This window comes from Lutra lutra, chromosome 16 (genome assembly GCF_902655055.1).
Source record: "Lutra lutra chromosome 16, mLutLut1.2, whole genome shotgun sequence".
NCBI classification, from domain to species: domain Eukaryota; kingdom Metazoa; phylum Chordata; class Mammalia; order Carnivora; family Mustelidae; genus Lutra; species Lutra lutra.
In genome coordinates this window covers 20,657,229-20,684,422 of record NC_062293.1, presented here as the reverse complement: position 1 = coordinate 20,684,422, position 27,194 = coordinate 20,657,229, and the positions used below count along the sequence as shown (strand labels likewise).

The 27,194-nt window shown below is 57.2% G+C and overlaps 3 protein-coding genes across 3 annotated transcripts in view; all 3 read right to left on the bottom strand.

Moving 5' to 3' along the window:
• LOC125087548 (keratin, type I cytoskeletal 14) overlaps positions 1-7,025 on the bottom strand; it is a 28,648-nt gene extending 21,623 nt beyond the window's left edge. Inside the window, exons 1-8 of the mRNA XM_047707982.1 lie at positions 6,381-7,025; positions 5,856-5,938; positions 5,575-5,731; positions 5,320-5,481; positions 5,097-5,222; positions 4,575-4,795; positions 4,436-4,482; positions 4,080-4,331 (exon numbers count right to left, since the gene is read on the bottom strand). Coding sequence (XP_047563938.1) covers positions 4,231-4,331; positions 4,436-4,482; positions 4,575-4,795; positions 5,097-5,222; positions 5,320-5,481; positions 5,575-5,731; positions 5,856-5,938; positions 6,381-6,926 — 1,443 coding nt within the window. The 5' untranslated portion in view covers positions 6,927-7,025 and the 3' untranslated portion in view covers positions 4,080-4,230. Of the gene's footprint in view, positions 4,332-4,435; positions 4,483-4,574; positions 4,796-5,096; positions 5,223-5,319; positions 5,482-5,574; positions 5,732-5,855; positions 5,939-6,380 lie in introns of the transcript that reaches the window.
• A 5,947-nt stretch (positions 7,026-12,972) lies between these two features.
• Positions 12,973-18,149, bottom strand: LOC125087547 (keratin, type I cytoskeletal 17). Its single transcript, XM_047707980.1, has 8 exons — positions 17,625-18,149; positions 16,477-16,559; positions 15,922-16,078; positions 15,147-15,308; positions 14,390-14,515; positions 14,076-14,296; positions 13,950-13,975; positions 12,973-13,185 (listed from the first exon to the last, which is right to left on the bottom strand). The coding sequence occupies exons 1-8, from the start codon at positions 18,054-18,056 to the stop codon at positions 13,091-13,093; spliced, it is 1,302 nt and encodes a 433-aa protein (XP_047563936.1). The 5' UTR covers positions 18,057-18,149; the 3' UTR covers positions 12,973-13,090.
• Positions 18,150-20,013: 1,864 nt separating this feature from the next.
• LOC125087549 (keratin, type I cytoskeletal 42) lies at positions 20,014-26,797 on the bottom strand. The gene is made up of 8 exons (XM_047707984.1): positions 26,297-26,797; positions 24,376-24,458; positions 24,091-24,247; positions 22,772-22,933; positions 22,056-22,181; positions 21,574-21,794; positions 20,438-20,487; positions 20,014-20,315 (listed from the first exon to the last, which is right to left on the bottom strand). Exons 1-8 carry the CDS (start codon positions 26,795-26,797, stop codon positions 20,218-20,220), a joined length of 1,398 nt encoding a protein of 465 aa, XP_047563940.1. The 3' UTR covers positions 20,014-20,217.
• Positions 26,798-27,194: the final 397 nt, after the last annotated feature.

Sequence of the window (27,194 nt, the reverse complement as noted above, 5' to 3'; positions counted from 1 at the left end):
GCATCATTTATCACCACCCCTCCAAACACCCCTAAAATTAGTGTAAGTGGATAAAACATGTATTGGACAAAGAGAATAAGAGAAGGGATTATAGTAACAATATTTTGGGATCTAGGAAACAAACAAAAAAGTGTATTGGTACTTTTCCAGGAGAAGCCAAGAAGCAAGCAGATTCACACAACAGGACCCTGGGAAGCCTCTGGAATAAGAGGCACCAGGCACCTCTGAAGGTGGAGGGCAGGTGGGCTAGAAACAGGAGGATAAATGGGTCAAAAGTCTGTATAAAAATTAGGTATACCTCCATAGCTCCTTTCTACCCCAACCCTACCTGATGCCAACCACTCCTCCTTTACCCCGGGAGAAACCGGAGGTGTACTCTGGAGTATTTACCCAGAGGGACTAAACCCTGAGGGACCAAGCACAGCTAGGGGTGGGGTAATAAATTGATTTAATTCAGATTAACTGAGACTGAGACCCTCTCAGTCTCCTTCCTCCACATAGCTTCCTGAAAGCTGGTAGGCCAGGCAGAAAATTAGAGGCATCCTTCCTGAGGAAGACCCTACCCAAAAGAAAAGGTCTACATATACTGACATTTGAGGTTTCCCAATAGAACAACATAATCTCCACCAGATTGCTCTACAGTGAGACTCAGCAAGGGAAAAGCCCCTTACCATGTCCACACACACACACACACATACACACACACTCACTCACTCACTCACTCACTCACATTCCAATCAGCTTCTTAGTACTTACTCTTAAATATTAACCAAAAATCAAGAAACACAGACTTTGAGGGAAGCTTCTGGCATAAATGACAGAGATAAGACAAATCAGGAAAAAGGCAGCTGAGAAGAAACTGAAATGATGATGGAAATGAAAGAATTATTAAAGCCATGATCAATAGCTCAACAAGGTAAAAGGAAATATTATGTCTTTTTTTTAAGATTTTATTTATTTATTTGACAGAGATCACAAGTAGGCAGAGAGGCAGGCAGAGAGAGAGAGGAGGAAGCAGGTTCCCCGCTGAGCAGAGAGCCCGATGCAGGGCTCGATCCCAGGACCCTGGGACCATGACCTGAGCCGAAGGCAGAGGCTTTAACCCACTGAGCCACCCAGGAGCCCCAGGAAATATTATATCTTGAAACAACAACAAGAGACTATTTTTAAAAAGCATCCAGAGTTACTAAAATGTATCCAACTTTTTAAAAACTAAGTAATAAGGGACGCCTGGGTGGCTCAGTTGGTTAAGCGGCTGCCTTCAGCTCAGGTCATGATCCCAGAGTCCTGGGATCGAGTCCCACATCGGGCTCCTTGCTCAGCAGGAAGCCTGCTTCTCCCTCTGCCTCTGCCTGCCACTCTATCTGCCTGTGCTCACTCTCTCTCTCTCTCTCTGACAAATTAATAAAAAAAAAAAAAATCTTAAAAACAAAACTAAGTAATAAGATTGGATGGCAAAGTTTAGGGAAAGCTCAGAAAGTTGAAAAAAAAGAGAAGTTAGATGAAAAACAGAATGAAATACGTAGCAAAAAGAAGAGTTCCAGAAACGGAAAAATGGAGGGGAGGAAATTGTGCAATAAATAGGAACATGAATTTCTACACTGAAAGATGCTGTCAAGTGCCCAATCCAACAGATCCAACACATCCACAGGGAGGCAGAACATGTGATAGCGCAGCCAGCTAGAGAGCAAGAGAAGAGCCTAAAAGCTCTGGGGGAAGGGTCAGGAGTCAGATAGCATCAAATATCTAGAATCAAAACAGCATTAGACTTCTCAGTAGCAACACTGGAAGCCCGGAAATAGTGACACAATATTTTCAAAGTGCTGAGGGGAAAATTCTTTGCAACCTAGAATTCCATACCCAACCAAACTATCCATCAAGAATGGGAGTTAGACTAATGATGTTTTCAGACATGAAAAGTTTACACATCCTCTCTCAGGAAATTGCCAGAGGATGTGTTTCATGAAAATGAAGAGGGAAGAAAAGAAGAAGGGAGTCATGGGATCCAGAAAGAGAGAAGCAACACAGAAAGAAGGGATGTCCAAAAGGACAATGAAGGAAGATTTCAGGATGACAGGAGGCACAGAGAGCACCCAGAACTTGCTGGAGCAGGACAGTGGGCTCCAAGAGAAATACCTTCAAGAAGATAAAACTGATAGAATATTCAGTGTTTTAACATTTTAGGAGATCTATACTTCTGGCAGTGAACAAGGGAATACATTTAGGTTAGGTACACAGAAAACCTCAGCAAGTTAAAAAAGATATTTATTCCAAAGAAATGTAAAATAGTATAAAATATTTTTGACTATAAAGAATAGCTAAATAGTCATGATAATGTAAAATTAAACATTTCTCTAGTGAAAATATGGATATATTATTGAGAGAGTAGGAAGAAGGAGGGAAGGGCAATGTTGCATAAGAGAGCTGAATCCCCCTCCTTCACAGCAGGAAGTCAAGAAGTTAGAAGCTAAATTTGAGGGGCCCCGGGTTGCTCTGTTGGTTGAGCATCTAACTCTTGGTTTCAGTTCAGGTCACGATCCTAGGGTCATGGGATCAGTCCCCACATCAGGCTCCAGGCTCATCGTGGAGTCTGTTCGAGATTCTCTATTTCCCTCTCCCATTGATTCTCCTCCTGCCCAGACCCCACTCTTTCTCTCAAAATAAATAAAATCTTTTTTAAAAACTAAGACTGAGGGACGCCTGGGTGGCTCAGTTGGTTAAGCAGCTGCCTTTGGCTCAGGTCATGATCCCAGGGTCCTGGGATCGAGTCCCACATCGGGCTCCTTGCTCAGCAGGGAGCCTGCTTCTCCCTCTGCCTCTGCCTGACACTCTGCCTGTGCTCCCACGTGCTCTCTCTCTATCAAATAAATAAAATCTTAAAAAAAAAAACTAAGACTGAAAAAAACAACCAAGAAATGGTTATATAAGCCTGGGATTTAGAAATAAGGCCAATACCTAAAGTAATAGCTAGGAGCTGAAAGTGGAAGGTGGGAACAGAGGCACATGACACAGCCTGAGGATGGTTCTTTTCCATAAAAAGACTTATTATGTGACACATACATAACTTTGATTTTGTTAATTAAATTTTTTAAATATAGAAGGCACCCATAGCAAGTGAGAAGTGTGGGGCAGGATGGTTGACTACTGTGTGCAGAGCAGGGAATGATGGGAAAGCACCAGAGTGGGTTGAGACAGAGGGTCAAGAGGTAAAAGGAACATCATGGGTGGTTAAACAGAGGAGTCCTGATCAACATCCTTGCTCTTGATCTTGACCGTATTCTTGCTAGAAGGGCCATCAAGCAGAAATGGGAATGAGAGAGATGGATAGCAAGGGGCCTGCTTAGGGGGCTGTGCCTAGTTCTTGGGAGAGAGGAAGAGGGTCTGAATGTGGGGGTGGTCATATGGGGATGAAGAGGAGGGCATGAGTGACAGATGTTTCCTAGGGGGCTTGTTGGCCTCAGGCCCCTGTCCAAGGGGAATGAGAAAGAAGAGGCTAATGTGGGTGATGAAGAGGAACAGGTTGGGAGAAGAAACTTCCGTTCTAACCATGGACCCCATCCCAAAGAAGAAGACTCTGTTTCCCACCATCCAACACAGAACTTGTTGGACAAGTGTGAGGGGCCAAAGGGTAGAGTTAAGAGCTCAAGCTTTGGAGTCTTTGGGATAAAATACCTAAAAAGAGTGAGTGACATTAAAAAAAAAAAAAAAAAAAAGCACAGCCTTCTTAACCAGACAGACCCAGTGTGAACAACAGTCACCTCTTACTATCTGCATGACTTTATGCAAGTTACTCAACCTCTCTGAATGGCAGGGTTGTCTCCATTCCAAAATGGGCCTGACCACACCCACCACCCAGGGTCGCTGTCTGCTCCCGGGAGCTCCTTCATGTCCTGTGTCCCCACCTCCCACGCCCTTGCTAGCAGAGGGCTTTTCTAGGAAGACCCTACCGGTGCTTCTGAGTGTTGCTGTTTCCTGGACCCCTCGGGCTGTGAGGTCCCAGACGATCCCTGGGAGACACCTTCAATCCCCCTCCCATTAGGACCTCCCAAACCCCCTCCCAAGAACAGAGACCACACAGGTTTGCATCAACCAGAAAGTCAGCTTTATTAGCCCACCACCAGCGGAGGGGAAGGGGAGACAGCAGGGCATCGCGCTGGGAGAACAAGGCCCTGGCCCAGGCCGTCAGGAGGCGGGGGCCGGCGGGGGGCAGGATGCTCTGGAGGAGGCAGCTCAGTGCTTGGAGGCCTGGCCCTGGTTGAAGCTGGATGAGACCTGCTCCTTGAGGATGGGCCTGGTCTGGTGGCCGGAGGAGGAGGAGGAGGAGGAGAAGACTGTGGGAGAGAGATGAGGGGGTGAGAAGGGCATTGGGAGCTAAGAGGCCCCACACAGGGACAGCTGGGGTCCCTGAGGGGCCCAGGACCCTCAGGAGCCTTACCATTGTGGGAAGAATAGGAATGGCTGGACCCTTGCTGGGAGGAGAGGCTGTGGGGGAGACAAGACAGAGCAGTTAGCTGTGCTGGGAGCCGCTACAGGGCTAAAGGGTCTGGGGGACGAAGTTGGGGGTGGGCACTCACTGGGCGTCCTCGCCCTCCAGCAGGCGGCGGTAGGTGGCGATCTCCTGCTCCAGCCGCGTCTTCACATCCAGCAGGACCTGGTACTCTTGGCTCTGCTGCTCCATCTCACAGCGGAGCTGGGCCAGCTGCTCCTCCACGTTGCCTATCAGTCCCTGGATCTGGGACAGCTGCATGCAGTAGCGGCCTTTGGTCTCCTCCAGGCTGCCCTCCAGGGATGCTTTCTGTGAGTGGGAGAAAGAGAGTCAACAGAGGTGGTCACTATTGTCCCCCCAGGCCTCTGGGCATGTCTCCTGAGAGGTACATGGACTGTGACTCCAGCTGGGCTACTAATGGGCCAGACAATGTGGAGAAAAGTTACTCCATTGTTCTGGGCCTTAATTTCCATGTCTATAGAATGGATAGAATGATCCCTCTAATCCCACTCCTGGGTTGAGAGAGGCAGAACTGAACCTTGGCAGTGTTAAGGGGCTGGTGGCCCTTACTGGGGACTTGGGGTTGGGGGCTGGGCGGGGTCCTTCATACCATGCTGAGCTGGGACTGCAGTTCGATCTCCAGGCCCTGGAGCACCCTCCGGAGCTCAGTGACCTCACTGCGGCCACTCTGCACCAGCTCACTGTTAGAGGCCACTTCTTTGTTCAGTTCCTCTGTCTGCAAGAGCAAAGAAGAGCAGGTGGGAGGCACTCCAGAGGTGCCCCCTGCTTGGGTCTGGGCAGTCCTGCAGGAGGACAGAGGACCCGAGCCCCACCTTGCTCAGGAACCAGGCCTCTGCGTCTCTGCGGTTCTTCTCCGCCATCTGCTCGTACTGGTCACGCATCTCATTCAGGATGCGGCTCAGGTCCACGCCTGGAGCGGCGTCCATCTCCACACTGACGTCCCCGCCAGTCTGACCCCGCAGGGCAAGCATCTCCTAGGAAGGGGAGGCGGGAGGTGGTCAGCTCAGCTGACCCCTTTCCTGGCTCCTGAGCCAGCCCCGGGCGGCCATGCTAGCAGCAGCCCTCACCTCTTCGTGGTTCTTCTTCAGGTAGGCCAGCTCCTCCTTCAGGCCCTCGATCTGCATCTCCAGGTCAGTCCTGGCCAAGGTCAGCTCGTCCAGCACCCGGCGCAGGCCGTTGATGTCAGCCTCCACGCTCTGGCGCAGGGTCAGCTCGTGCTCGTACCTGGCAGGACAGAGGTCAGGGCATCAGGCTCCATCCAGGAGGCTTCTGAGCCTCAAGGCCAGTGGCCCCAGCGCTTGCCTCCTGCCCTCTGCCCCACACTCAGCCCACCACGGTGGTTGCTCACTTGGTCCTGAAGTCGTCCGCCGCCAGCCTGGCATTGTCGATCTGCAGAATGGGCTGAGCATTCTCGATGGTGGCAGCGATGATCTGCAGACAGGGTGGAGGGACAGGCCTATCAGCCAAGACTGCTGCTCAGGAGGGGAAGAGCAGAGAAGGGAAGAAGGTATCTCCCCACTTTCGAGGGTTGCCTGGCTGGCAGGTGAAGTCCTCCAACCAACCTGGGTGTCTTTTCCACCCAGCTCAGGGTGTGTGGAGGGATGTCCCCCAGTCCCTCCACTGCCCCCCGCATCCTCCATCCCAGGATGAGAGAAGCTGAGGGTGCAGAGGGGATAAGAGAGTCAAAGCTCCAGACCCAGCTCAGACATCTCGATGCTGCCACCAATTGAGTGGCCTGTGGCCTCTCCCCCGAGGTGGTTCAGTCTCCCTGTTTGTAAAATAAAGATGCTAGAAAGTGGCTTCTTAAGGGCCACTGCAGCCATGATCTCTCTCAACGCTCCACCTCCCAGCGCCACCCACCTGCCCTGCGCACCTTGTTCCGCAGGTCCTCGATGGTCTTGAAGTAAGGGCTGTAGTCCTTGACCTCACTGGGCCGCTGCCTCTGGTACCAGTCCCGGATCTTCACCTCCAGCTCCGTGTTGGCCTCCTCCAGGGCCCGCACCTTGTCCAGGTAGGAGGCCAGGCGGTCGTTGAGGTTCTGCATGGTGATCTTCTCATTGCCGGAGAGGAGGCCGCCATCGCCACCACCAAAGCCACCACCAAAGCCAGCACCGAAGCCAGCACCGAGGCCACCACCAAAGCCAGCACCCAGGCCACCACCGTACCCTCCACCAAAGCCACTACCCAGGCCCCCACCAAAGCTGCTGCTGCTGCTGAAGCCGCCACCGTAGCCGCCCCCCAGGCCACAGGCACCCCCGGAGGAGTAGCGGGAGGAGGAGACCAACAGGCCCCCATAGGCGCTGGGGGCCCGGCAGGACCCTCCAGCCAAGACAGAGGACATGCGGCTGGAGCCACCGCCGATGCCACAGGAGCCCTTCATGGAGCTGGAGGAGGTGAACTGGCGGCTGCAGGTGGTCATGGTGCCAAGGAAGGAGGTGAGTGAGGGAGCGAGCAAGTCGGCAGCGAGGAGAGAGAGGTGATCAGGAAGGCTGGGAGGATGCTGGGGCTGCTCAAACCCCAGGAACTTTTATATACACCGGGGCAGGCGGGGCCTCCCAGCTGCTGACTTGCGGGCTCCCCTCCAGATTTCATCACTCCAGGTCCCGTCCGACTCCCCACTCCGGATCAGGATTATTCAGCCCAGGGTCGACTCACTCCACTGGGTGCCGCTTGAGTTCCCACCCAGCTCTGGGGGTGTGGGGCCGAGAGAAAAACACACAAAAGCGAGTCGGTCGTGACTCAGGCTGGGTGGCGGGAACCCGGCTCTCGTTCCTGGAGCCTCAGGGCCCAGCGGGGCCTTGGCACAGACAGCCTTGTGACGGCCGCGTCCCCAGGCTGTGAGTCAGCCCAGAACGGACTCCCTGCCCCACACGACAGCCTTGACAGCAAAAGGCCCCAGCAATCAATGCCGGCCCAGGGTGTCTTGGGATGTGTTGTGGGGGTCCTACTAGCCCAGCGCTGGACCGGAGAGCTGGGGTGCTACTCTCACTCTGCTTTGCTCACTGTGTGACCTGACACCCCTTGCCTCCCCTCTCTGGGTCTCTGTTTCCCCTCAGGGAAGTGACAAAGCTTGGGCCAGGTGATCACAGAGACTTCTCTGATTGTAAAAATTCTCTGACTCTCTTTCCCTTATTGGATCCAATCCCAGTTCCAGTGGCGGCCTTTAAGCCCCCAGGATCCTCAGAAGTGTTGGGTACCATGGAACCAGCATGTGCCATTGAGTCAGATAGGCAGAGGCTCCCCACACTGCCCCTTACAAACTGCACAGGCAGTCCATCTTGTAGCCCCTCTGGGCCTCGATTTTCTCATCTGTAGAAGGGAAAGACACGCCACAGAAGAACATGCACACAGAACCCCCCTGGCTACTCCCTGATGGTGGCCCTGCCCCTCAGCTTCCCCATCCTTCCTTTGCAGCCAGCTGCCCCCTTCCCTCCCTCCTCACACCCACCCCTACACCCTGGCACCTCCCTTCATCTATACCCCAATACTCCCATCTTTTGAGCAGCACACCCCCAATGTATGCCCTACTTAATCATGGATGCCCACCACAAACAGCAGTGGGAGGAAGTCCCCATCCTACCAGTAGTGCCCTGTGTGACTCCAAACCCAATGGGGGCACTGAGTCTCCACACTGGATCCGGGGTTCCATTCCCAACAGTTTTGTTTCGAGGATTCACAGATTCCGGGTTGGTCATTGAGTGGAGGAGAGAGGTGTCATATGGAGCCCTATGTGTGTACCACATGGTTCCAGGAAGGGAAATATTCCTACCACAGGTTCATAGATGAGGCAGCTGGGAGGTTAAGTGGGCTTCCCAAGTCAAGGGGGTGTTGAGGTTTGGACCCCTGCCTGTCTGCTTGCCCAGTCAAGCCCTTCCCGCCATCCTGAACCATCCTCTCTCTCTATGCATCGCCAACATGCGTGATTGTATTGAATTAACCCTGTGAAGTGGGGAGGACAGAGGAAGAACCAGAGGGAGGGAGTGGTTCGCCCAAAGTCGCTCGGCTTTAAGCTGCGGAGCCAGGACTAGAACCCCAGACTCAGGGCAACTCCACTTGCCCATGATGCCTTGCAGGCTGGGACCAGGTGTGTCCATTCTCATTCACCTCCCCACAGCACCTGGAGTAAGCTCTGCCCACGGTGGGCATGACCTTGGCCTGAGGGCTGGAGACAGGATTGGGGGCATCTAAACCCCAAAACAAAAGCCACTTCAGGGCACTCTAGGGGTAACCCACAGAACGGCCACTGTCACTGCTCTGACGTGCCTCTGTGGGCTTGCCTTAGCCTGGGTGGGGCTGGCAGATACTACGGGAACCAGCAGACAGGAAATGCTCCCAGAACATCGTACCCTGTCAGTCACTCAGCTTGTAGGAACAGGGCCCAGAGATCTGAGCAGAGCAGGTGCCCAACACACACCTCCAGGGCCAGTCTTGGGAGACAGAACCCAATGCTCCCCTCTCCCAACCCCCAAAATGGGCAAAATGGGTCCTAGAAGCTTGGACAAAACCCCTAGTGTCAAGATGGGCCTGGAGTTCAGGTCCAAGCACAGACATATCACACTCAGAAATAAAAAGGACCTCTGAGGCCACTGAAGACTACCGAGCCCCAAGCAGAGAGAGTGAAAAAATGTTCTGGGTTAAATAGGACAGAAATGGGAGCAGAAAATCAAACCCGGGTCCTGAGATTCACAAGTACTCTCCACGGGGTCTCTGGGAGCTCCTCCTTCTCTGCCCCAGAACACTCTCCACCTCCCTCCCTTCTGATTAGAGCCCTGCCCCTTCCACTGTTCCTGGAGTCCAGGTGGCAATGCCAGCAGGCCGGAGCTGATGGCTGGGGATCCACGTGGGCTGAGAAGCTACGCAAAGTAGCCAGCCAAGCCATCAAACCACTCAGACAACACCGCAGACCAAGCTCCCACTGTGTGCCCAGCACCTGGGGCGTAGAGGTGGGGAAGATGGAGCAGGGCCCCTTTATTCCATGCCAACGAAACAAACCTACTTGAGGTTGCTGAGAGCCAGGATTGCTAGGACTGTGGGCACAGGGACTCACAGCAAACTGGCATCTCTCCTAAGAGTGGGTTCCTTCCCCCTTCCCAGGCCTCTTTCCTCTCTCCTTCACCCGCCCCATCTCAGGTCTGAGGTCATCTCATACCTGAGTTGGCTGGGAAATATTATTGGCATGCCTCAACTCGCAGTGATTCCCCAACCTGACTGATCACCGAGATCCCCATTTAGATTCCCAACCTGCTCTGACCCACTGTCTCAGCATTGCCCAGGACAAGCCTGATCGTGGGGACGTTTTACAAGTTCCTGGGGAATTCTGCTGACCAGCCAGGCTTGGAAGCAGGATGCAGCCTAGGGGGAGGAAGATGGGGGGGGGAAGGCCCCCAAGGAGATTGAGAGGAGAAAGGGGACTGCTGCAGGGCCCCAGCCCATGGAGCTTCAGGGCAGGGTGAAGAAAGAGATCCCCAATGAGCCAGGACAGAGCAGCAAGCAGGAGTCAGATCTGGGCTGGACACTCAGTTATAAAGAATAAGGCGGAGAAGCCACTTATGGACAACCCCACACAGTACAGGCCATGATGGGGTACATGGGGGCTGCCAGGAGGGAGCAAGAGTGCCCGGTCTGGGCTCTGGCCCCACGACTGGCCCCAGGATCTGGGTGAATCTGTAAGTATCCGATGGCAGGTGGTCCTTTCAACTCTCCCCATGTTACACACCGCTCTTCCGAAGGTGGGGGCAATAACAGCCTATCGTGATGGTCTGCACAACCAAAGGGCCCTCGAGGGAACACTCAGGGGAACCAGCTTGAGCTCTGTCACAGCCTTGGCTCTGGGCCCTGGCTCCAGTCCCTCTGCTCTCCTCCACCTCCCACCTCACCCCCTGCATAAGAACAGCAAGAGGATCACCAGCCCCAGCGTTCTGCCCTACCCACCACCTCTAAACCGGGGTCCTCCAGGGTCCCTCCAGGCCAAGGCACTTGTCTCCTCCTTCTGCCCAGGCCCAGTGCAGAAGCACAGAGGGACACTGTGTCCTGGACAGAGTGTTACTGCCACACGGCCTCCTTGCAGAAAGCGGGGCCAGCTCACACGGTCAGGGTGTGGGTGTGGCAGAGGAAGAGTCACAGTGTCTGGCTCTGGCAGGCCCTGGGCCTGGAAATCAGGTCTGTGTGTCCATCACATGAGAGTGGGTAAGTCCACGCCAAGGGCAGTCACACACTGGTTCACTGATGGGGGAGAAAGATTTCATGCAAGGCAATGGGTTGATGTGGAGGAACTGTGGAGCCCCACAGCTGGGTCCCCCAATCTAGCCACAGGCACGCATCCCCAGCAGCCCAGGTTAACTCGGGGCCCCTGGACAAAAAATTCCAGCCACCAAAATTCCCCGCACCATCCCCAAGGGGACCATGGGTCTCAGGCCCCAGTCACTCCATCCTGTGGCTCTGCCTGCCCAGGTGTGGGATAAGCACTCCTGGAAAGAGGGGAGCTTCCCCTCTCTGGGCCCTGGACCCTCCCCCGGGGACCCACATTCTCTTAAACCACACACCCACTCACTTTGTGGGAAGGGGCTTCTGACCCAGCAGAAGGGTGCTGTCCAGGGCTATCTTTGGCCATTCCCACACTGTGACCCCTCCCCACTCACCTCCCCACTCAGTAGGGTGGGCCCCCAAACTCTGCAGCGAGAGAAGACTCCTGCCTAAGAGCCGGGGTCAAGGCAGGGGGTGGGGCTCTCCTCTCCTCTTCCCAGCACAATCTGGACAATGGCTGAGTCACGGTTCCTTGGAGCCTCAGTGTCCCTATCCACACAATGGGGCGCCTCTTCCCAGACCCTCCCCGCTTCCCAGGACTGTTGTTCAGATAAATGAGATCACCCTCCAAATGAGCCATCCTCAACCCAGAGCTGGTTCTTCTGGTTGTGGCTGGAAGTGTGGTGGGGCCTGGTGGGAAGCACACCTCCCCCTGCCCTTCATCCTTCATGGGCAGGTAGCTGGGAGACACCAGCCTCTGATGGAGCGGAGTCTGAGCTCCCAGCCTGCTCTGAGTCTTGTGGCTGCCCCTGCAGACCCGGGCTTTGGACTCCAGCCAGTCGTCCCCACCGTGGCGGGAAACTCACTGTCCTCATCGTCCCCAGATCAGGGCTGGAAGGACCAACAGCTGGGGCTCATCTCTCTCCTCAGTCACCACAGCCTCTGAGGTACAGGAGCAGGTCGGGACCTGTCCGAAGTCCCACACCCACCTACTCACCTCATAGACCCTGCTCTTATACCACTGGTCCCCAGCTCAGCACCGCACCCCCTCCCAGGCTTCAGGGGCTCAGGCTGATCCTGCCCAGCCCCCACCTCTCATCTCTCGGTACCAGGAGGCCCCTGGTCCGATTCTACAACAGAAGACAGCCCCAGGCCTGTCAGCGAATTGGGGTGGGGGTGTCCTTCCTCTCATTAACCTTTTCCACTCACCCTCACTTCCCAAAGAAAACCAGGAAGGCTCACCCTGCCCAGGGGTTTCCAAATTTACTCAAAGAAAGATTTCCAGGTATTGGGGCTCCTCCCCTACGGGCTCACGGCCTGCCCCCAGAGTGAAAAGGGCTCGGGCCCAGAGAGTCCTGGGAGGGGCTAGGCAGGACTGCCCTTCCCACCTTCCTCAGAAGGCAGTTTCCCACCCTCCCCAAACTCCAGGCTACCAAGGAGGGTGGTGCCTCTCACCCCCCCCACACCCTGGCACACACCCCTCCCTTGCCCCTATCCTGACCATTTGAGGAAACATCCCTGAGAGAGGCACACCCTTTCTCCCACACCCACCCGGGGCCCATAGCCTTCTCTAGAAGCAAGGTCTACAGTTCATATTCCTGAGGTGAGGCAATGGGAATACCCTGGGGGCCCACAGACCTCTTTGGGGGGTTTTCTGAGACTCACAAAAGAACTTGGGCCCTGACCACCCAGCCTGCCTCCCTGCCTTCCCTATGCTCACGCCTCTTCCAGGAGAATCCTGACTGTCCCCCTGCCCCCGCCGCCGTCCTTGTCCACCCCTGCCCCCTCTTGGAGGGGGCGTGTCCCACAGGACTTCGGGAGAAATTGACTGGATGCGTCATCCTTTAGGACTCTGGGTCCCATGACATCTCCTCGGTCATTTATGAAAGAGAAAATGAAGTTCAAGGAGGCAAAGCCACTCCCCAAGGTCATGGACCTTTTTACAGGGCAAGAAGAGGTCACCTGAGACCTTCGGTACATTGGCCCCACCCTGGGTCTAGCACAGCCTAGACTGCCCTCCCAAGGATCACTGACCCTTTGGAAATACAAATTGGCTCCCCAAGCTCTGCCCAGACCTACCTACTAGGATCCTAGATGACCCATGAGCTCCAAGCCAACAGCAGTTAGTGTCCACAGACTCTTCCCCCCACCCTCGTTTGCCCCAATACACCCATTGTTCACGAGGGCCCACCTCAGTGGCCCCAATCAGAACACAATCCATATCTGAATTAACAAGCTTTATTGGTCAGGCAGAGGGGTATGGAAAGGGACGGAAGCCAGGAACCGAGGCTGCAGGGCCAGTAGGGAACTCTGGGGGGCTGGCCATGGGAAACAGAGTTCTCAGCGGGTGGTCTGGTGGACCTGCTCGCGGGAGGAGATGACCTTTCCATCCTGGACTTCTTCCACAATGGTGCGCACCTGGCGGGTGGTCACGGCTGCAGGAGACAGACCGTCGGAGGTGGGTGGGGGCCCAGAGACCCTGGCTCACCTCCCTGAGCAGAGCCAGCTCTCTTCCCCACAGCCGCTTGCTTGCCTCTCAATATGACATCCAGACACGTGTTCCTCCTGCTCTTGCCCTCTTCCATCCCAGCCCTGTGCCCATGTATGAGTCCCGCCTCCCAGATGGCTGGTTTGATCCCGACCCACTGTGTCCTTTGCAAGACTCGGCACTGCCCAGTGGACTCTGTCTCCTGTCTTCTGTCTCCCCTATCCCCAGAGTGGGATCTCCAAGACAAGAACCAGGTCCGCATCACCCCCATTGGACTAGATACCCAGGGTCAGGATCTGATCTTCCCCATCAGACCAAGATCTGGAGGACAAGGACCATGTCCCTTTCTCCCATCAGACTAGAGATCCCAGGGACAGGACTGCTTTTGCTCATCTGCAGGGTCTCAAGAACAAAGACCATGAGACCATGTCCCTAATCGCCCCATCAGAAGAGTGTCCACAGAGCTAGGACCTTGTCCATGTCTCCCCATCAGACTAGGATCTCTAGGGTAAAGACCATCTCTCTGCCCAGCCCCCTCATCTGATCCACCTGAGCATCAACCCTGAGCCCTAACAGGTCATTTCCCCCATCCCTGCTGAGGATCAGCCATCATTTCCTGGAGCTCCTGGGGACTAACGCCCCCTCCCCCAGCAATATGCAGATGGGTTGCCTGCCCTATGTACGCCCACCCTCAGCTACCGAGATCCTTACGTTCTTTGGGCTTGTACTGAGTCAGGCTGGAAAAAAAAAAAAAAGACAGACGGGAGATTAGATTTGGGTCTGAGAGCTACACGCCCACCCCAGGCCCCCAGTCCTGGCCCCCAGCCTCCAACTCACTGGGCGTCCTCGCCCTCCAGCAGGCGGCGGTAGGTGGCGATCTCCTGCTCCAGCCGTGTCTTCACGTCCAGCAGGATCTTGTATTCCTGGTTCTGCTGCTCCATCTCGCAGCGCAGCTGGGCCAGCTGCTCCTCCACGCTGCCAATCAGCCCCTGGATCTGGGACAGCTGCACGCAGTAGCGGTTCTCCGTCTCAGCCAGGCTGCCCTCCAGGGATGCTTTCTGCAAGAAGGTGAGAGGATCAGGGGTCAGCGAGAGTGGTCAGTGCCCCCTCCAGGGTCCCAGGTGCACCCCGGGCTTGGCAGCCCCCGCTACCATGCTGAGCTGGGACTGCAGCTCTATCTCCAAGGCCTGCACAGTGCGCCGGAGCTCGGAGATCTCGCTCTTGCCGCTCTGCACCAGCTCGCTGTTGGTGGCCACCTCGCGGTTCAGCTCCTCCGTCTGCAGACAGGACACAAGACAGTGCAGCGTTAGGGATCCCTTCTAGTCAGACGACCTCCACGGCCTCCATACGCTCAGCCCAGCACCCATTCTGTGCCCACACAGGCACCTGGGGCTCTCCTCACTCCCCATGACCCCCCTGGACGTGATCACCTTCCTGAACTTCCCCGGGTCTCTCAGGCCTCCTCCCAAACGTGACCTCCCAAACGTGACCATGGGAGCAGTGCCTTCTCACCAGCATCCCACTTCCCAAAGTCCAGAAACCTTTGAAATGATTCGAAGATTTATCTTTAGTTCCTCCGAGTAGAAGGCACTAGAATGGGCAACTTGAGGACCAGCTAGGATATCAACCAGTCCCTTGGTGCCAATCCCTGACCTCTTAGAGAGGTGGAAGCTCCTAGGGTCTTCACCCTCTGGCTTTATTCCTGGGGGGGCTCTCCACCCCACCCTCCACTGAGATCCCAGCTTTGGCCAAGCTCCCAGCCCATTGATTCAATGGGTGGCCCTGTGAGGTCCATGCAGCTCACTGAGGATAGGGCACCCCAAGATGCCAGGTACTAGGCATCAGTTGGGGACTCAGTCCTTGACCCCCATCCCCTGGGAGAGGCCTCTGGCCTGCAGCAGCCCCCACCTTGCTGAAGAACCAGTCTTCGGCATCTTTGCGGTTCTTCTCCGCCATCTTCTCATACTGGTCGCGCATCTCAGACAGGATGCGGCTCAGGTCCACGCCGGGAGCAGCGTCCATCTCCACGTTGATCTCACCGCCCACCTGGCCTCGGAGGGCGTTCATCTCCTGCAGGGGCAGAGGTTGTGGACATGGGCATTCAGGCCTGTGCTGATCTCTTACTTCCAACCCTTCCCAGACAAGTGCTCCAGACCCCTCCCCAAGGAGCCCTCCTTCACTCTGCCTATCCTCTACCCTCTACCCCTCCTGTTGACTCTTGTTCATCTGCTCTGTATGGGCTCTGCTTCCACCATCAGACTGGGGGTTCCCTGTGGACAGGTTCTCTGTCTCCCCCATTAGACTGAGGGGTCTCCAAAGAAAAAATCTAATTCTTAGATCTGTACCCCTAAAATATCCCCTCTAATTCCCAAACTTCCACATAGGGTCCAGGTTCAAAGGTTTGAGCTGGAACAAAGAGACCTCTTCAATCACCCCTTGTCCTCATGAGGAAGGTCAGGATGGGCAGAAGAGGCCTCTGCAGGCCCTGGGAGGGTCCCCAGATGCTGGGCAGAGGGGTGGTACATGGAGGAGGCTACCCTCCATGGGGACCGGGTCACCCTGTAAGGTGACCAACCTGGAGCACCTGCTCTGAGCTCTTCCCATGGTCTCAGCCTCGGCGCACCCCCAGAGCTCAGCTGCCCCCTCCGTAGCCTCTTTGACCTGCTGCCCCACCCCCCCTCACCTCCTCGTGGTTCTTCTTCAGGTAGGCCAGCTCCTCCTTGAGGTTCTCAATCTGCATCTCCAGGTCGGCTCTGGACAGGGTCAGCTCGTCCAGCACCCGGCGCAGGCCATTGGTGTCAGCCTCCACGCTCACGCGCAGGGCCTGCTCCGTCTCAAACCTGCAAAAGGAACCAGAGACTTCGTCTTGATGCTTGGACGTGCAGGTGCGTGTCCCAGCCAGCACCCGGCCTCTGCCAGGGCTCTAAGAGCTCGGGAGGGTTGATGGGGGCGGAGAGGGGGCTTGTGGATGGCAGCATACTGTAGCCCCAGGGCCCTGGGACCACGCAGGGCAAAGTCCCACCCTCAAGCAGCTTCCAGCATCTCTCTCCTCTGCCTCCTGCCTCCCCTCCCCCTCCCCGCCTAAGCCCAGTGACCTTCAGAATCTGCTGCATTTGCCACATCCGTGACTAAGAGGTGGACTCCCCCAACCCCCAGCTCCTAGCCCTCGTCACAGCAACTGTAGTCCTGGGGTGGGAGGGGTGCCCCAGTTCCAACCAGCCCGCTGGCTAGGGCTCACTTGGTCCGGAAGTCATCGGCGGCCAGGCGGGCATTGTCAATCTGCAGGAGGATGTTGGCATTGTCCACAGAGGCCGTGAGGATCTGGGGAGATGGGAAAGCAGTAAGGTCATTGGGAGGGAGAAGCTCAGCCCAGCCCTAAGTTACAAGAAGGATCTTCCTGCCTCGAGGCCAGGATGTGGCTGCCTTCTCCAGGAAGACTCTCTTCCTGCCCAGACTCTCACCTTTGCAGTCATTGTTGGCAGAGGCGGGGCCGGCAGGAGTCTGAGGAGCCGAAACTTGCCTCTTCTCCCTGCCCACCCTGACCTGCCTCCCCCAACAGAGCCCCTCCACTAGAGCAGGCAGCCAGCTGGGAGTGCCCAGCTGGGAAGAGAAGAAAGGCCCCCGGGGGCAGAAGTTGTCCCAGAATCCCAGACAGAAAAGGGGAGATGAACAACCCCCTCATTTTACAGTTGGGGAGATTGTACCCAAGAGGCTCCCCAAGAAGGGATCCTACAGGACCCTTCACCAAAGAATAGTTCCACATCAGAAGTCATGACCCCTGCTAGGCCCTAACCCCAGACTCCAGCAGGCAGCTCTGCCTTTGGAGGTTTGCTGAGCCCCATTCTTGGGGGGGGCAGTGGGAGGGATGGAGAAGCCACAAAAATCCCCAAATAAGGCACACAGACGCCTTCCTTAGGACCCGCCCCCTCTCTCCACTTCCTCTTCCCAGCAGGTGCCATCAGGAGCTCACTAGACCCCTCAAACAACCATCACCCAAAATCCCCCTCTTGCTTCAAGAAGAGAGGTACCCACATATCTGGCAGCTCCATGGGCCCAGCCTCTACGTGCATCCACTCATCTTATCCTACAATTACGTGAGCTGATGGCAACAAGCCCCACGATGAGGAAACTGAGGCTCAGAGGAGCTCCATGAGACCTGCTTGTCCCTGGCTTAGCTGCCGCCCCCCAAAAAGGGGAATGTGGGCCACACTGTGACTCCAAGGTGGGCTCCCAGAGGCCAAGCCAGTCAGAGCCACGCTGTCCTAGACCCCCTGAGACCCTGTGGCAGCTCCCCCACCGGCCTAACTCCAGGCCACGGTCAAGGGAAGGAGATGGGAGAGAAGTCATGACCCTCCCACGGGTCCTGTCCCCCCCAGTAGGCCATACCTTGTTCTTCAGGTCCTCGATAGTCTGGTAGTAGTGGCTATAGTCACGGGCGGGCCCCGGGGCCTGCTTCTGGTACCAGTCCCGGATCTTCACCTCCAGCTCCGTGTTGGCCTCCTCCAGGGCCCGCACTTTGTCCAGGTAGGAGGCCAGCCGGTCGTTGAGGTTCTGCATGGTGGCCTTCTCCCCGCCCGCCAGCAGCCCGTCGACAGCCCCGAAGCCGCCACCATAACTGCTCCCAGAGCCAAAGCTGTAGCAGCTGGAGTAGCTGTTGGCCCCGAGGGCGCTGCCCAGGCCCCCGGTGGACCCCAACCGGCAGGAGCCAGCCCCCAGGCCACCAGACAGCCTGCAGGAGGTGCGGGACGAGCCACCTCCCAAGCCGGAGGAGCCCTTGATGGAGCTGGAGGAGGTGAACTGACGGATGGTGGTGGTCATGGTGGCAGCCGGCGGGCTTGGAGCAGGAGGGCTAGACAGGAGCGAGGCCCAAGGTGCGAGTTGCTGCTGGCGCTCGCCCGCCTTCTTTATAGGCCGCCAGGTGGGCGTAGCGATTACAACAGGCTCGCTCCTCTGTTTCCATTCCCCTGAGCTTTCATCACTGCTGGCCACACGCCAGCTCCCAGGTGGCTGTGGGCCCCCCTCCCCTCCCACCATCGGGCCTTTGCCTCACTTCTCCAAACCCTGGTGCTGGGTGTCTGCCTGCGCGTGTGCGTGTCTCTGGTCTCAGGCCTGTCACCTGTGATTCAGGCAGGCCCTCCAGCTATGCTTTCCCATGACCTAATACGGAGAAGAGGAGCAGCAGGACGTCACCCTCACCAGGCCCTCCCAGGCAGCTGCCACCCCAGCCCGGCCCACCTGGCCCCGGTGTCTGGTGGGGAAACCGGTTGGGGAACCAGGCAGCCCCCAGCTCTGAGGCTGCTCTCCTCCACCACAGGCCACACCACACGCAGTCCTGCGCCTGGGCTGGTGGCCGGGGAGACAGCGAGGACAGAGACCCTGCCCTGCCTCGGAAACTAGACCTAAGCCCGCTGGGCTCACGGAACAATACGGTGCCTCTCAGGTTACCGTCCCATTTTACAGATAAGGAAACTGGGGCTCTAAGAGGGATGGGGCCCCACTGCCCCCACCTTACTGCAGAACTGGGCTGGCGGGGCTGCTGCACCTTCATCCCCCACTATGCCACGGCCCCTCACGCTCCCCTGGGGCCCGACACCCTGCCCCCGCCCTCTGCAGATCCCCAACACCAGCAAAACACTCCAGGAACTAGGAGTCCACCCACCCATTTCTCGGACACTGCCCCTAACCCTGGAAACCTCAGTGACCCAGCCTCCTCCTGTGACCTTTCCCCACCTGCCTGCTGCAGGGGCGAGTCCTGGGCCAGCGTGGACAAAGAAGAGCATGGCCTCGATGGGGACCCGGCAGGCTGGGAAGAGAGCATCTTGGTAAAAAGGGACGGGAAAATGATGAGAGCCATGTCGCCTGTCACCCTCACCTACCCTTCCTGTACCTGAAGAGACCTCCGGGTGAGGTGAGGGGTGTATACCTCAAGTCCCAGCCAGCTGGAAATGTCAAGGACACAGTCTAAATGTCTACCTGAGAACCCCCAGCCAGGCTCCTCTCCCAAAGCCTCCCCCAGAGGCCCACCCAGGCCCCTGATGGGGACCCTCAAGACAGGCCCTGTGCAGCTCCACCCTGCCTTGCCCACCACTCCCAGCCTGGCCCTGGGTCCAGGGTCCCCGCGGGCCTGCTGGATGGAATGCAGTCCTGTCTCAGACTGCTGATGGCTTCCACTTCCCCGACAGGCCCAGACAGCCCCTGCCAGCAGCTGAGAGAGATTCCCCAACAGCCCAGCAGCTGCCAAGCCACCAAAGCAAACAGGACGCCCCCCACGCTCACACACGGAGCGGCCACCCCACCCCACACACACCCCGAGTGGGGCCGAGCTGGCTTCCAGGGCTGGCTCTGCCACTGCCACCCCCTCTCATCCCTCAACGCTTTGGACCACGCCTTTGGAAAACCCCCTGCCCAGGCCCCCCTCCCTCTGATCTTGAACCCAGACCTGCCCCAGGCTGAAGTAGGGAGTTCCTTATAACAGGCGTGGCTCCTCAGAAAGTCTGTGGGGCCCTCCTAGGGACCAGCCTGTGTGGACCCACAGCAACCCACGGACTGATTCTTAGAAACTTTCCCAGCCTGATGGGCTGTCCCATCCCTCCGCCCTCACTCTGCTGCTTTCTTCTCTCTGGCCCTCCCGGGAGCCCCAGGCCTGGAAGAAGTGGTCAGAACAGATTGGCAGGTGACAAGTGACATCCAAACACTCCATAAACCATCCTCCTCCCGGAGTCCCTCAGCACACACTGCCTTATGCCAATGACCAGACCAGATCACACGAGACATTGAACTTCAGGCAAAGCTTTACTAGCAGTCACTGGGGCAATTCCAGGAGGCCCCCTGGGGGAGGGGTTGCAGGAAACAGACACAGGGAGGCAACAGCTTTTGGGTGGTGGCCCAGATGGGCACTCAGGGCGCAGCAGTAGCATGCTGGGAGCCCAGGGAGATGGCTGCCTCATGACCCTCTCCCTGTCACAGGTGGAAAGGGGCCTCAGTGAGTTGAGCGGTGGACCTGCTCTCGGGAGGACACCACCTTGCCGTCCTGGACTTCTTCCATGATGGTGCGCACCTGGCGGGTGGTCACTGTGCCTGCGGGCCGTGGAGGAGGGGACACAGGGAACTTCAGGCCAGAGACCCTCCCCCAGTCTTCCGCACAGAAGGGTCCTCGACATCTCCCCACTCCTGCCAAGCCAGATGGGGCAGCCTCTTACCTTCCCGGGTGGGCTGTGAGATCAGGGAAGAGGAGTACTGGGTGGCCAGGCTGCAGAGAGGGAAAAGGGGGCCTGTCAGTACAGGGGTGCCGGCACAGAGCCTGGTCCCCTGGAGGAGGAGCAGCTGGGAAGGCCTGGGGTGAGGGGAGAGAGGTCCCGGCAAACAAGAGAGAAATCACAGCTGAGAATACATGGAAAAGATTAGCAACCATAAGGGTCAAAGGGCACAGGCCCAGTAGGCAGGACGGAAGAAAGGGCACACCCCAAAAGAGGACCCAGAGGCGCTTTGTGGCTAACCAGCGTTTTACAAGGAGAAGCTGAGCGAGAGGTTTTCCCATATCCCAAAGGGCCCAACAAATAGACTCTATTAAAGCTTGCGAGACTGTGGTTAGACTACAGGCTGACCTCACTATCGTCAAAGAGCAAAAAGCTGGACGGCGTGACTTAGTGTGGAGACTCCAGGACATTCTCAGTCACTGTACGGCAGGGCCCTGATCTACCCTCCCAGCTCTAACCAGATCACCAGCCACCCCGCTCTTCCTCCCGTCCCTGGTAATGGCGTCACCAGCCACACAGTCATCAGAACCAGAAAGCCAGGGTCATCGCGCCCCACTCCCTCATGTGCTCACTCACCATGTGTTGCCGCCCGCCAGCAAGCCACGCTCGCCCCCACATTCAGGCAACTAGCCCTGCTGTTCTTACCTACCACACATCCTCCTCACACACCACCTTCCTGTCCCGGCCCTACACCCCCGCCTTACAGTAGGGCTGCCCTGGCCTCACACTGCACTCCGGCCTCCCAACAGGTCTCCCTGACCCCACTGGGGCCCCACTGATGCATTTCTCCCTATGCAGCCAGAGTGGATGTTCTAAGACATCTTGACAATAGCACCACTCCTCTGTGCAAAATCCCTCCGTGGCTCCCCACTTCCCACGTGATCTAGCCCAGATGCTTTCATTTGGTCTTCAGCGCTCCCCAACAGTGGGGCCCCAGTCAGTGCTCCCCGTGTCACCTCCTGCAAACCTCTGCGCCTGCTGGCCTCTGCCCCCTCAGCACCAACGTCCCCGCCTAGATGAAGCACCCCCAGCCGAGCCAGGCATATGCCCCAGTGGCCCCCCACCCCACCCCCGCTCACTGGGCGTCCTCGCCCTCCAGCAGGCGGCGGTAGGTGGCGATCTCCTGCTCCAGCCGTGTCTTCACGTCCAGCAGGACCTGGTACTCCTGGTTCTGGCGCTCCATGTCGCAGCGGAGCTCGCACAGCTGCTGCTCAATGCTGCTGATGAGTCCCTGCAGCTGGGCCAGCTGGGCCCCGTAGCGGGCCTCGGTCTCCGCCAGGCTGCCCTCCAGCGAGGATTTCTGTGGGCCAGTGTAGACATGGCCGGGTGAGACCAAGCTGGGACCCTCCTCCAGGGTGAGGACCCAGAAGGGGGACCCCCTCCTCCAGTGTGGGCTTGTGGGTGCTGCCGACACCACGGGGCAGTAACGGGGGCAGAGAGGGGCCCATGTCACTGAGTGTGAAGTGACAGGCTGGGTGGGGAATTCAGGTTTCTCTGAGCGGACGTCTGTGAGGCTGGGCCCATCCCGGGGTGACGGGTACAGGCCAGGGAGGGGGCCTACCATGCTGAGCTGGGACTGCAGCTCAATCTCCAGGTTCTGCACTGAGCGGCGGAGCTCAGTGATCTCTGTCCTGCTGCTCTGCAGGGCCTCGGTGTTGGTGGCCACCTCCCGGTTCAGCTCCTCTGTCTGAAAGGCAGGGTGGGTGACAGGGACTGGAGAAGCTTTGCAGAGATGGGGCAGAGGACAGGGTCCGCCCCTGAGCCCTGACCTCCCAGACTGCCTCCCTCCTCCCTCCTCTCCCTGGCCTCTATGTGGCTTCAGACACACCAGCACCCAGACACCCTCTGTGACCACCAGCCCTTAGTCGATGGACCTTGCTTTGTATTTGATGCTCCTACTGAGCACTGCTCAAAGACAGGAACTGGGTTTTACTCCATGCCCATTACTGTGCTGGGCCCTGTAGCTGCTCAGTGTGTGTCTACTACGGGCATGAGTTATTCCTCCAAAAACATACACACCTACAAATGTGCTGGGAGAAGTCCTAGACAGAGATGACGAGATCTGGACCTGTTCCCTGAGCCACGGTGCTGCTTGTGCGAGCTTGAGGCCTCTCTGAGCCTCCCATTCTGCATCTAGACATGAGCACTGGGTCCAACTGGTTTCCAAAGGTCCTTCCAGCTGGGACAGCCTGTGGATCTACAGGTTTTCCAGCCCAGCCCTGACACCCAGCACACGTATGCACACATGTGCACACTTGCTCACACACGGCCACCCACCTTGCTGAAGAACCAGTCCTCAGCGTCCTTGCGGTTCTTCTCCGCCATCTTCTCGTACTGGTCGCGCATCTCATTCAGGATGCGGCTCAGGTCCACGCCGGGGGCAGCATCCATCTCCACGCTGACATCCCCGCCCACCTGGCCTCGGAGGGCATTCATTTCCTGGGCAAGAGGAGAGCAGGATTTCACCAGGGCCATCCCAGGGAGAGACCCTGGGGCCTGCCTTCTCTGCCTCAGGGAGATGGGTACAGATGACAGACAGACAGACATAGACAGCCTAATGGTTCCTCCTCTTGAAGATGGAGCAGATGTGATCTTGTCACAAACACGCAGGGCTGCGAATATGGTCCATCTCCCCAACGTGCACTCGGGGATGGACTTTGCCCCGTTCCAATATGTGCTGGGCAAAGAGAGATGCTAACTCCCCAACATGTTAGGGGATAAGTCAGACAGCCTCACGGCCCTGACTGCCTGCCTTATCCCCTACCACAACCACACAGTACGGGCACAAGGAAAGCAGCCCCGTGTTGGTAACAGCGCAGAGCCAGACCTCATTAGGAAATGTTAACTATTGCAGGGATGCAATCCCTATGACCAGCCTCAAAGTCAAGTGGAAACACTTTCTGGGCTCCTGTTACTCAAAGATTATTCTCCCCCAGCGCAGGCCAGCACAGTGGTCAGCTGAGAAGGAAGCGGCAGGTTCATTAGTCCTCCTACAGGGTCTGGGATCCCCATCCTTGTGTTGAGCCTTAGGATCCCTAGGACCCCAAACTCTATGAAAAAGGGAGGTAGGAGTGGTGGCAACATGGTGAGGTCAGACCTGGGTGTGAACATGGGTCAGATAGACCTGTGTGGCTTTGGGTAAATTCCTTAACCTCTCTGAGCTTGTTTCTTTACCGGGAAAGGGAGGGAAGAGCACCCCGCACCCAGCGCCAATGTCAGTATCAGCTGAGCTAATTGCCATGAATCACTTGTAATGTGCTGAGCAGATTTTGGCTGTTGTTATGACTATCACTATTACAATTAATTGGAGTAATTAGCATGCATGTTCTTGGGCTGATTTGCTCATTAGATAGTTAACTGCCACCGCTCGGTAGACTGTGCCTTGAGGGACAAGGGAAGTATCTTTGCGGGGAGAGGGACCTCTAGGCTTCACGCAGGGCCCTCCGAGGGTCTCCCAGGGTCGGGGCCAGAAACGGACCAGAGATGGGAGCTGGATTGAGGGCGTGGCCCTTGCCCAGGAGGATTTGGGGGCCAGGGCCACCAATCCCCTTGCTCCTTATAGGAGTCTCTCCTGCATTCCCCAGGGCCCACCTCACCTCCTCATGGTTCTTCTTCAGGTAGGCCAGCTCCTCCTTGAGGTTCTCGATCTGCATCTCCAGGTCGGCTCTGGACAGGGTCAGCTCATCCAGCACCCGGCGCAGGCCGTTGGTGTCGGCCTCCACGCTCATGCGCAGGTTCAGCTCCGTCTCGTACCTGGAAAGGGTGGAGGCATGAGCCAAGGGGGGGCCCCAGGACACCCCCTTGTACACACAGATATTTCTGGTGTGCGGAGCCCGACCCAGCACCAGCCTCCGGGGGCAGCCCTGGAAGCCCAGACTCACTTGGTGCGGAAGTCATCGGCTGCCAGGCGGGCATTGTCAATCTGTAGGACCAAGCTGGCGTTGTCGATGGTGGCCGCCAGGATCTGGGGGGCATAGTGGGCGAGGTGAGCAAGAACCATGGGAAGGCCCGGCAATACCCTCCTTGCTGCCCTTTGAGAGTGAGCCAACTAGAAGAGATGAGGGTTCACACAACCTCCCCCTTTGAGCACCCTCTTGGAAGGCTCCCAGGATGGTGAGGGCACCATCACGGCCCTGACTGCCTGCCTTATCCCCTGCAGGCCCAGCAGCCATGAGGCCAGGACAGAGACCCATACATAGTCACCCTCCCCTGCCCAAGCTGGAGGGACCTCCCTCTCTTTTCTTCAACTAAACTGACCTCTAGTCTCAGTTGCTACCTCCTCCAGGAAGCCCTCCTCAACTCCCCTCCTTCCGGTCACACCTCCTCCCGGCCCATCCTCTTTCACAGCATTTCTCCCAACTGTGATTCTTCTGTGACTTCTTTGGTTATTTCCTTCAACGGGCTCTGCGCTCCAGCCGGACAAGACCTCATCGGTGACCATTCTTTTCGGAATCCCTAGCCCTGGGCAAAATACCCATCCCGCAGTCACCCCCCAGGAAACATTAGTTTAATTAAGCAACTAATTAATTAATGAATAAGATTATGACCAGCCCCAGCTGAAACCTGGAACAAAGTTTTCTTTTCCCACAGGGTCGTCAGAGAGGTTTAAAGGAGAACAGGGAAGGAGCTCTAGAGGGAGCAGAGGATCAGTTATTATGACTGCTTTTGTGAGAAATGTCAAGAGGCTGTACTCAAGAGCCATATGGGGGGAGGAGAGAGGAGGTCTCAATGGAGGCAGCAGATGAGCTAAGAAGAATCCAGACGTTTCTAAGGCTGCAGCCTGTTGTGCAGAAAGAAGTCAGAGGAGGCAGCCCCAGCAGGCCCAAGTAGCCCCAATAGCCTCTTTATGGGCCTCTGAACCCCCGGAAGGCCCTGTGATGTGACCCTGGGTCAGGCCCTGTTTCCAGAGCGAGATCAACCCAGCCCTCGGTGGCCTACAGACCTGCCTTCCCCCCTACTTCCTTGCTCAGGAGGCTGATAGGGCCTCGAGAGGGGCCCTTGGGAAAACCCCCGAGGGGTGCGGTGATTCTGAGGGGCGGAGGCCTGATGCTCCAGGCGCTGGGGGTTGATGGTGAGCAGCTGGCTGACCCCAGAGCTTGGAACGCTGACTCACCAGGGCTCCCCTGGGCTTCCCACTGCTCAAACCAAGCCGGATATCTGATCTGGCACTCCCAGGAGCTCTGCTTCCAGGGGGCAATTGCAGGATTTCCCTTCCTGGCTGAGGTCCCGGGCAGGAGGAGGCAAAGCCCCTCACAGGGCAAGCACGAGACCTGGTTCTGCACCACGAAAGAGCAGGCCCCAGCCCACCCTCCCCCCAGACATCTCCACACTTCTTTGAACTTTCACCTGCCTCTGGGGGCTGCAGCACCAGAGGACCCTCCAGGAGGAAGCTTGTGCGGAAGACCCAGATGCCACATTCACAGAATCAGAATGCCAAGGCCCTGTTCTTGGAGGTCATGAGCATGTGGGTGTGTTGTATTCTCCTTCAGACTAACAGAGAAACGCCTTCCCTTGGAAGCTTCCAGTCTGAGTGGGAAGACATAGCTCCCTCCCTCAGGGACCCCCAGAAAGACCAGTATGGACAGAGTGAGGAAGACACACAATGAAACCAGTTAGGAGAATATGCCAGACTCTGTGAAATCAGCACGGTGAACAGGGCATAGGGCATAGACTGAACCTCCTCTAGGAGGTGAGACAGGCAGAGAGCCAGACACAGAGGGTTCAGAGTTGGGAGGGATCCCAACTTCGCAGAAGGTCCTACGGACAGAGGGCAGAGGGCAGGGAGCTGCCTGGCCCACACACCTTATTCCGCAGCTCCTCGATGGTCTTGAAGTAGTGGCTGTAGTCGCGGGCGGGCGCGGGCCCCTGCTTCTGGTACCAGTCATGGATCTTCACCTCCAGCTCCGTGTTGGCCTCCTCCAGAGCTCGCACCTTCTCCAGGTAGGAGGCCAGCCGGTCGTTGAGGTTCTGCATGGTCTCCTTCTCGCTGCCCCCAAGCAGGGCGTCCGGGGAACCGAAGCCAGCGCCAAAACTGGAGCCAAAGCCCGTGCCGAAACTGGATCCGAAGCCCCCACCCAGGCTGCAGGTGTAGCCCCCGCCGTAGCCGCCCCCCAAGCCCGCCGAGAAGCGGGAGGAGGTGACAGACATGTTGCCACAGCTGCTGCCTCCCAGGAGGCTGGGGGCCTGGCAGGCGCCCCCAACACGAACGGAGGACATCCGAGAGAAGCTTCCACCAGGCACACATAGGCCCTTGACAGAGCCGGAGGTGGAGAACTGGCGGATGCTGGTGGTGGTGGCAGCCATGGTGTCCACAGGTCAGGAGGAGGGTCTGGTCTGGACAGGGACCCCAGGCAGCCCTTTATAGCCAGGCTAAAGGGGGGCTGGGCCCCCCAGCCCTTGAAGTCAGAGCCAAAACCCCAGCCATGTAATTTGCTTCTGTACCAGCCACCCAGGGCCTGGGGCTCAGGCCGGACATGCTGAGTGCATTCCCTCGGGGGGGGCCCCCTCTCCTGCCTATTCCTGGCCTGGGCTGGTGGCCTCTTAGCAGCCCATTGTCTGTTCAGAAACAAAGGTGGTGTTGGAGCCGCAGCCCCGGGGGAGGGTGAACCTCCATCCTCAGCCACAATTAGGCAGCTGAGCTCATTCTTGGGGGCAGTCCGGAGAACCCAGCCCTGGGAGCCAGCTGGGCCTGGAACAAGGC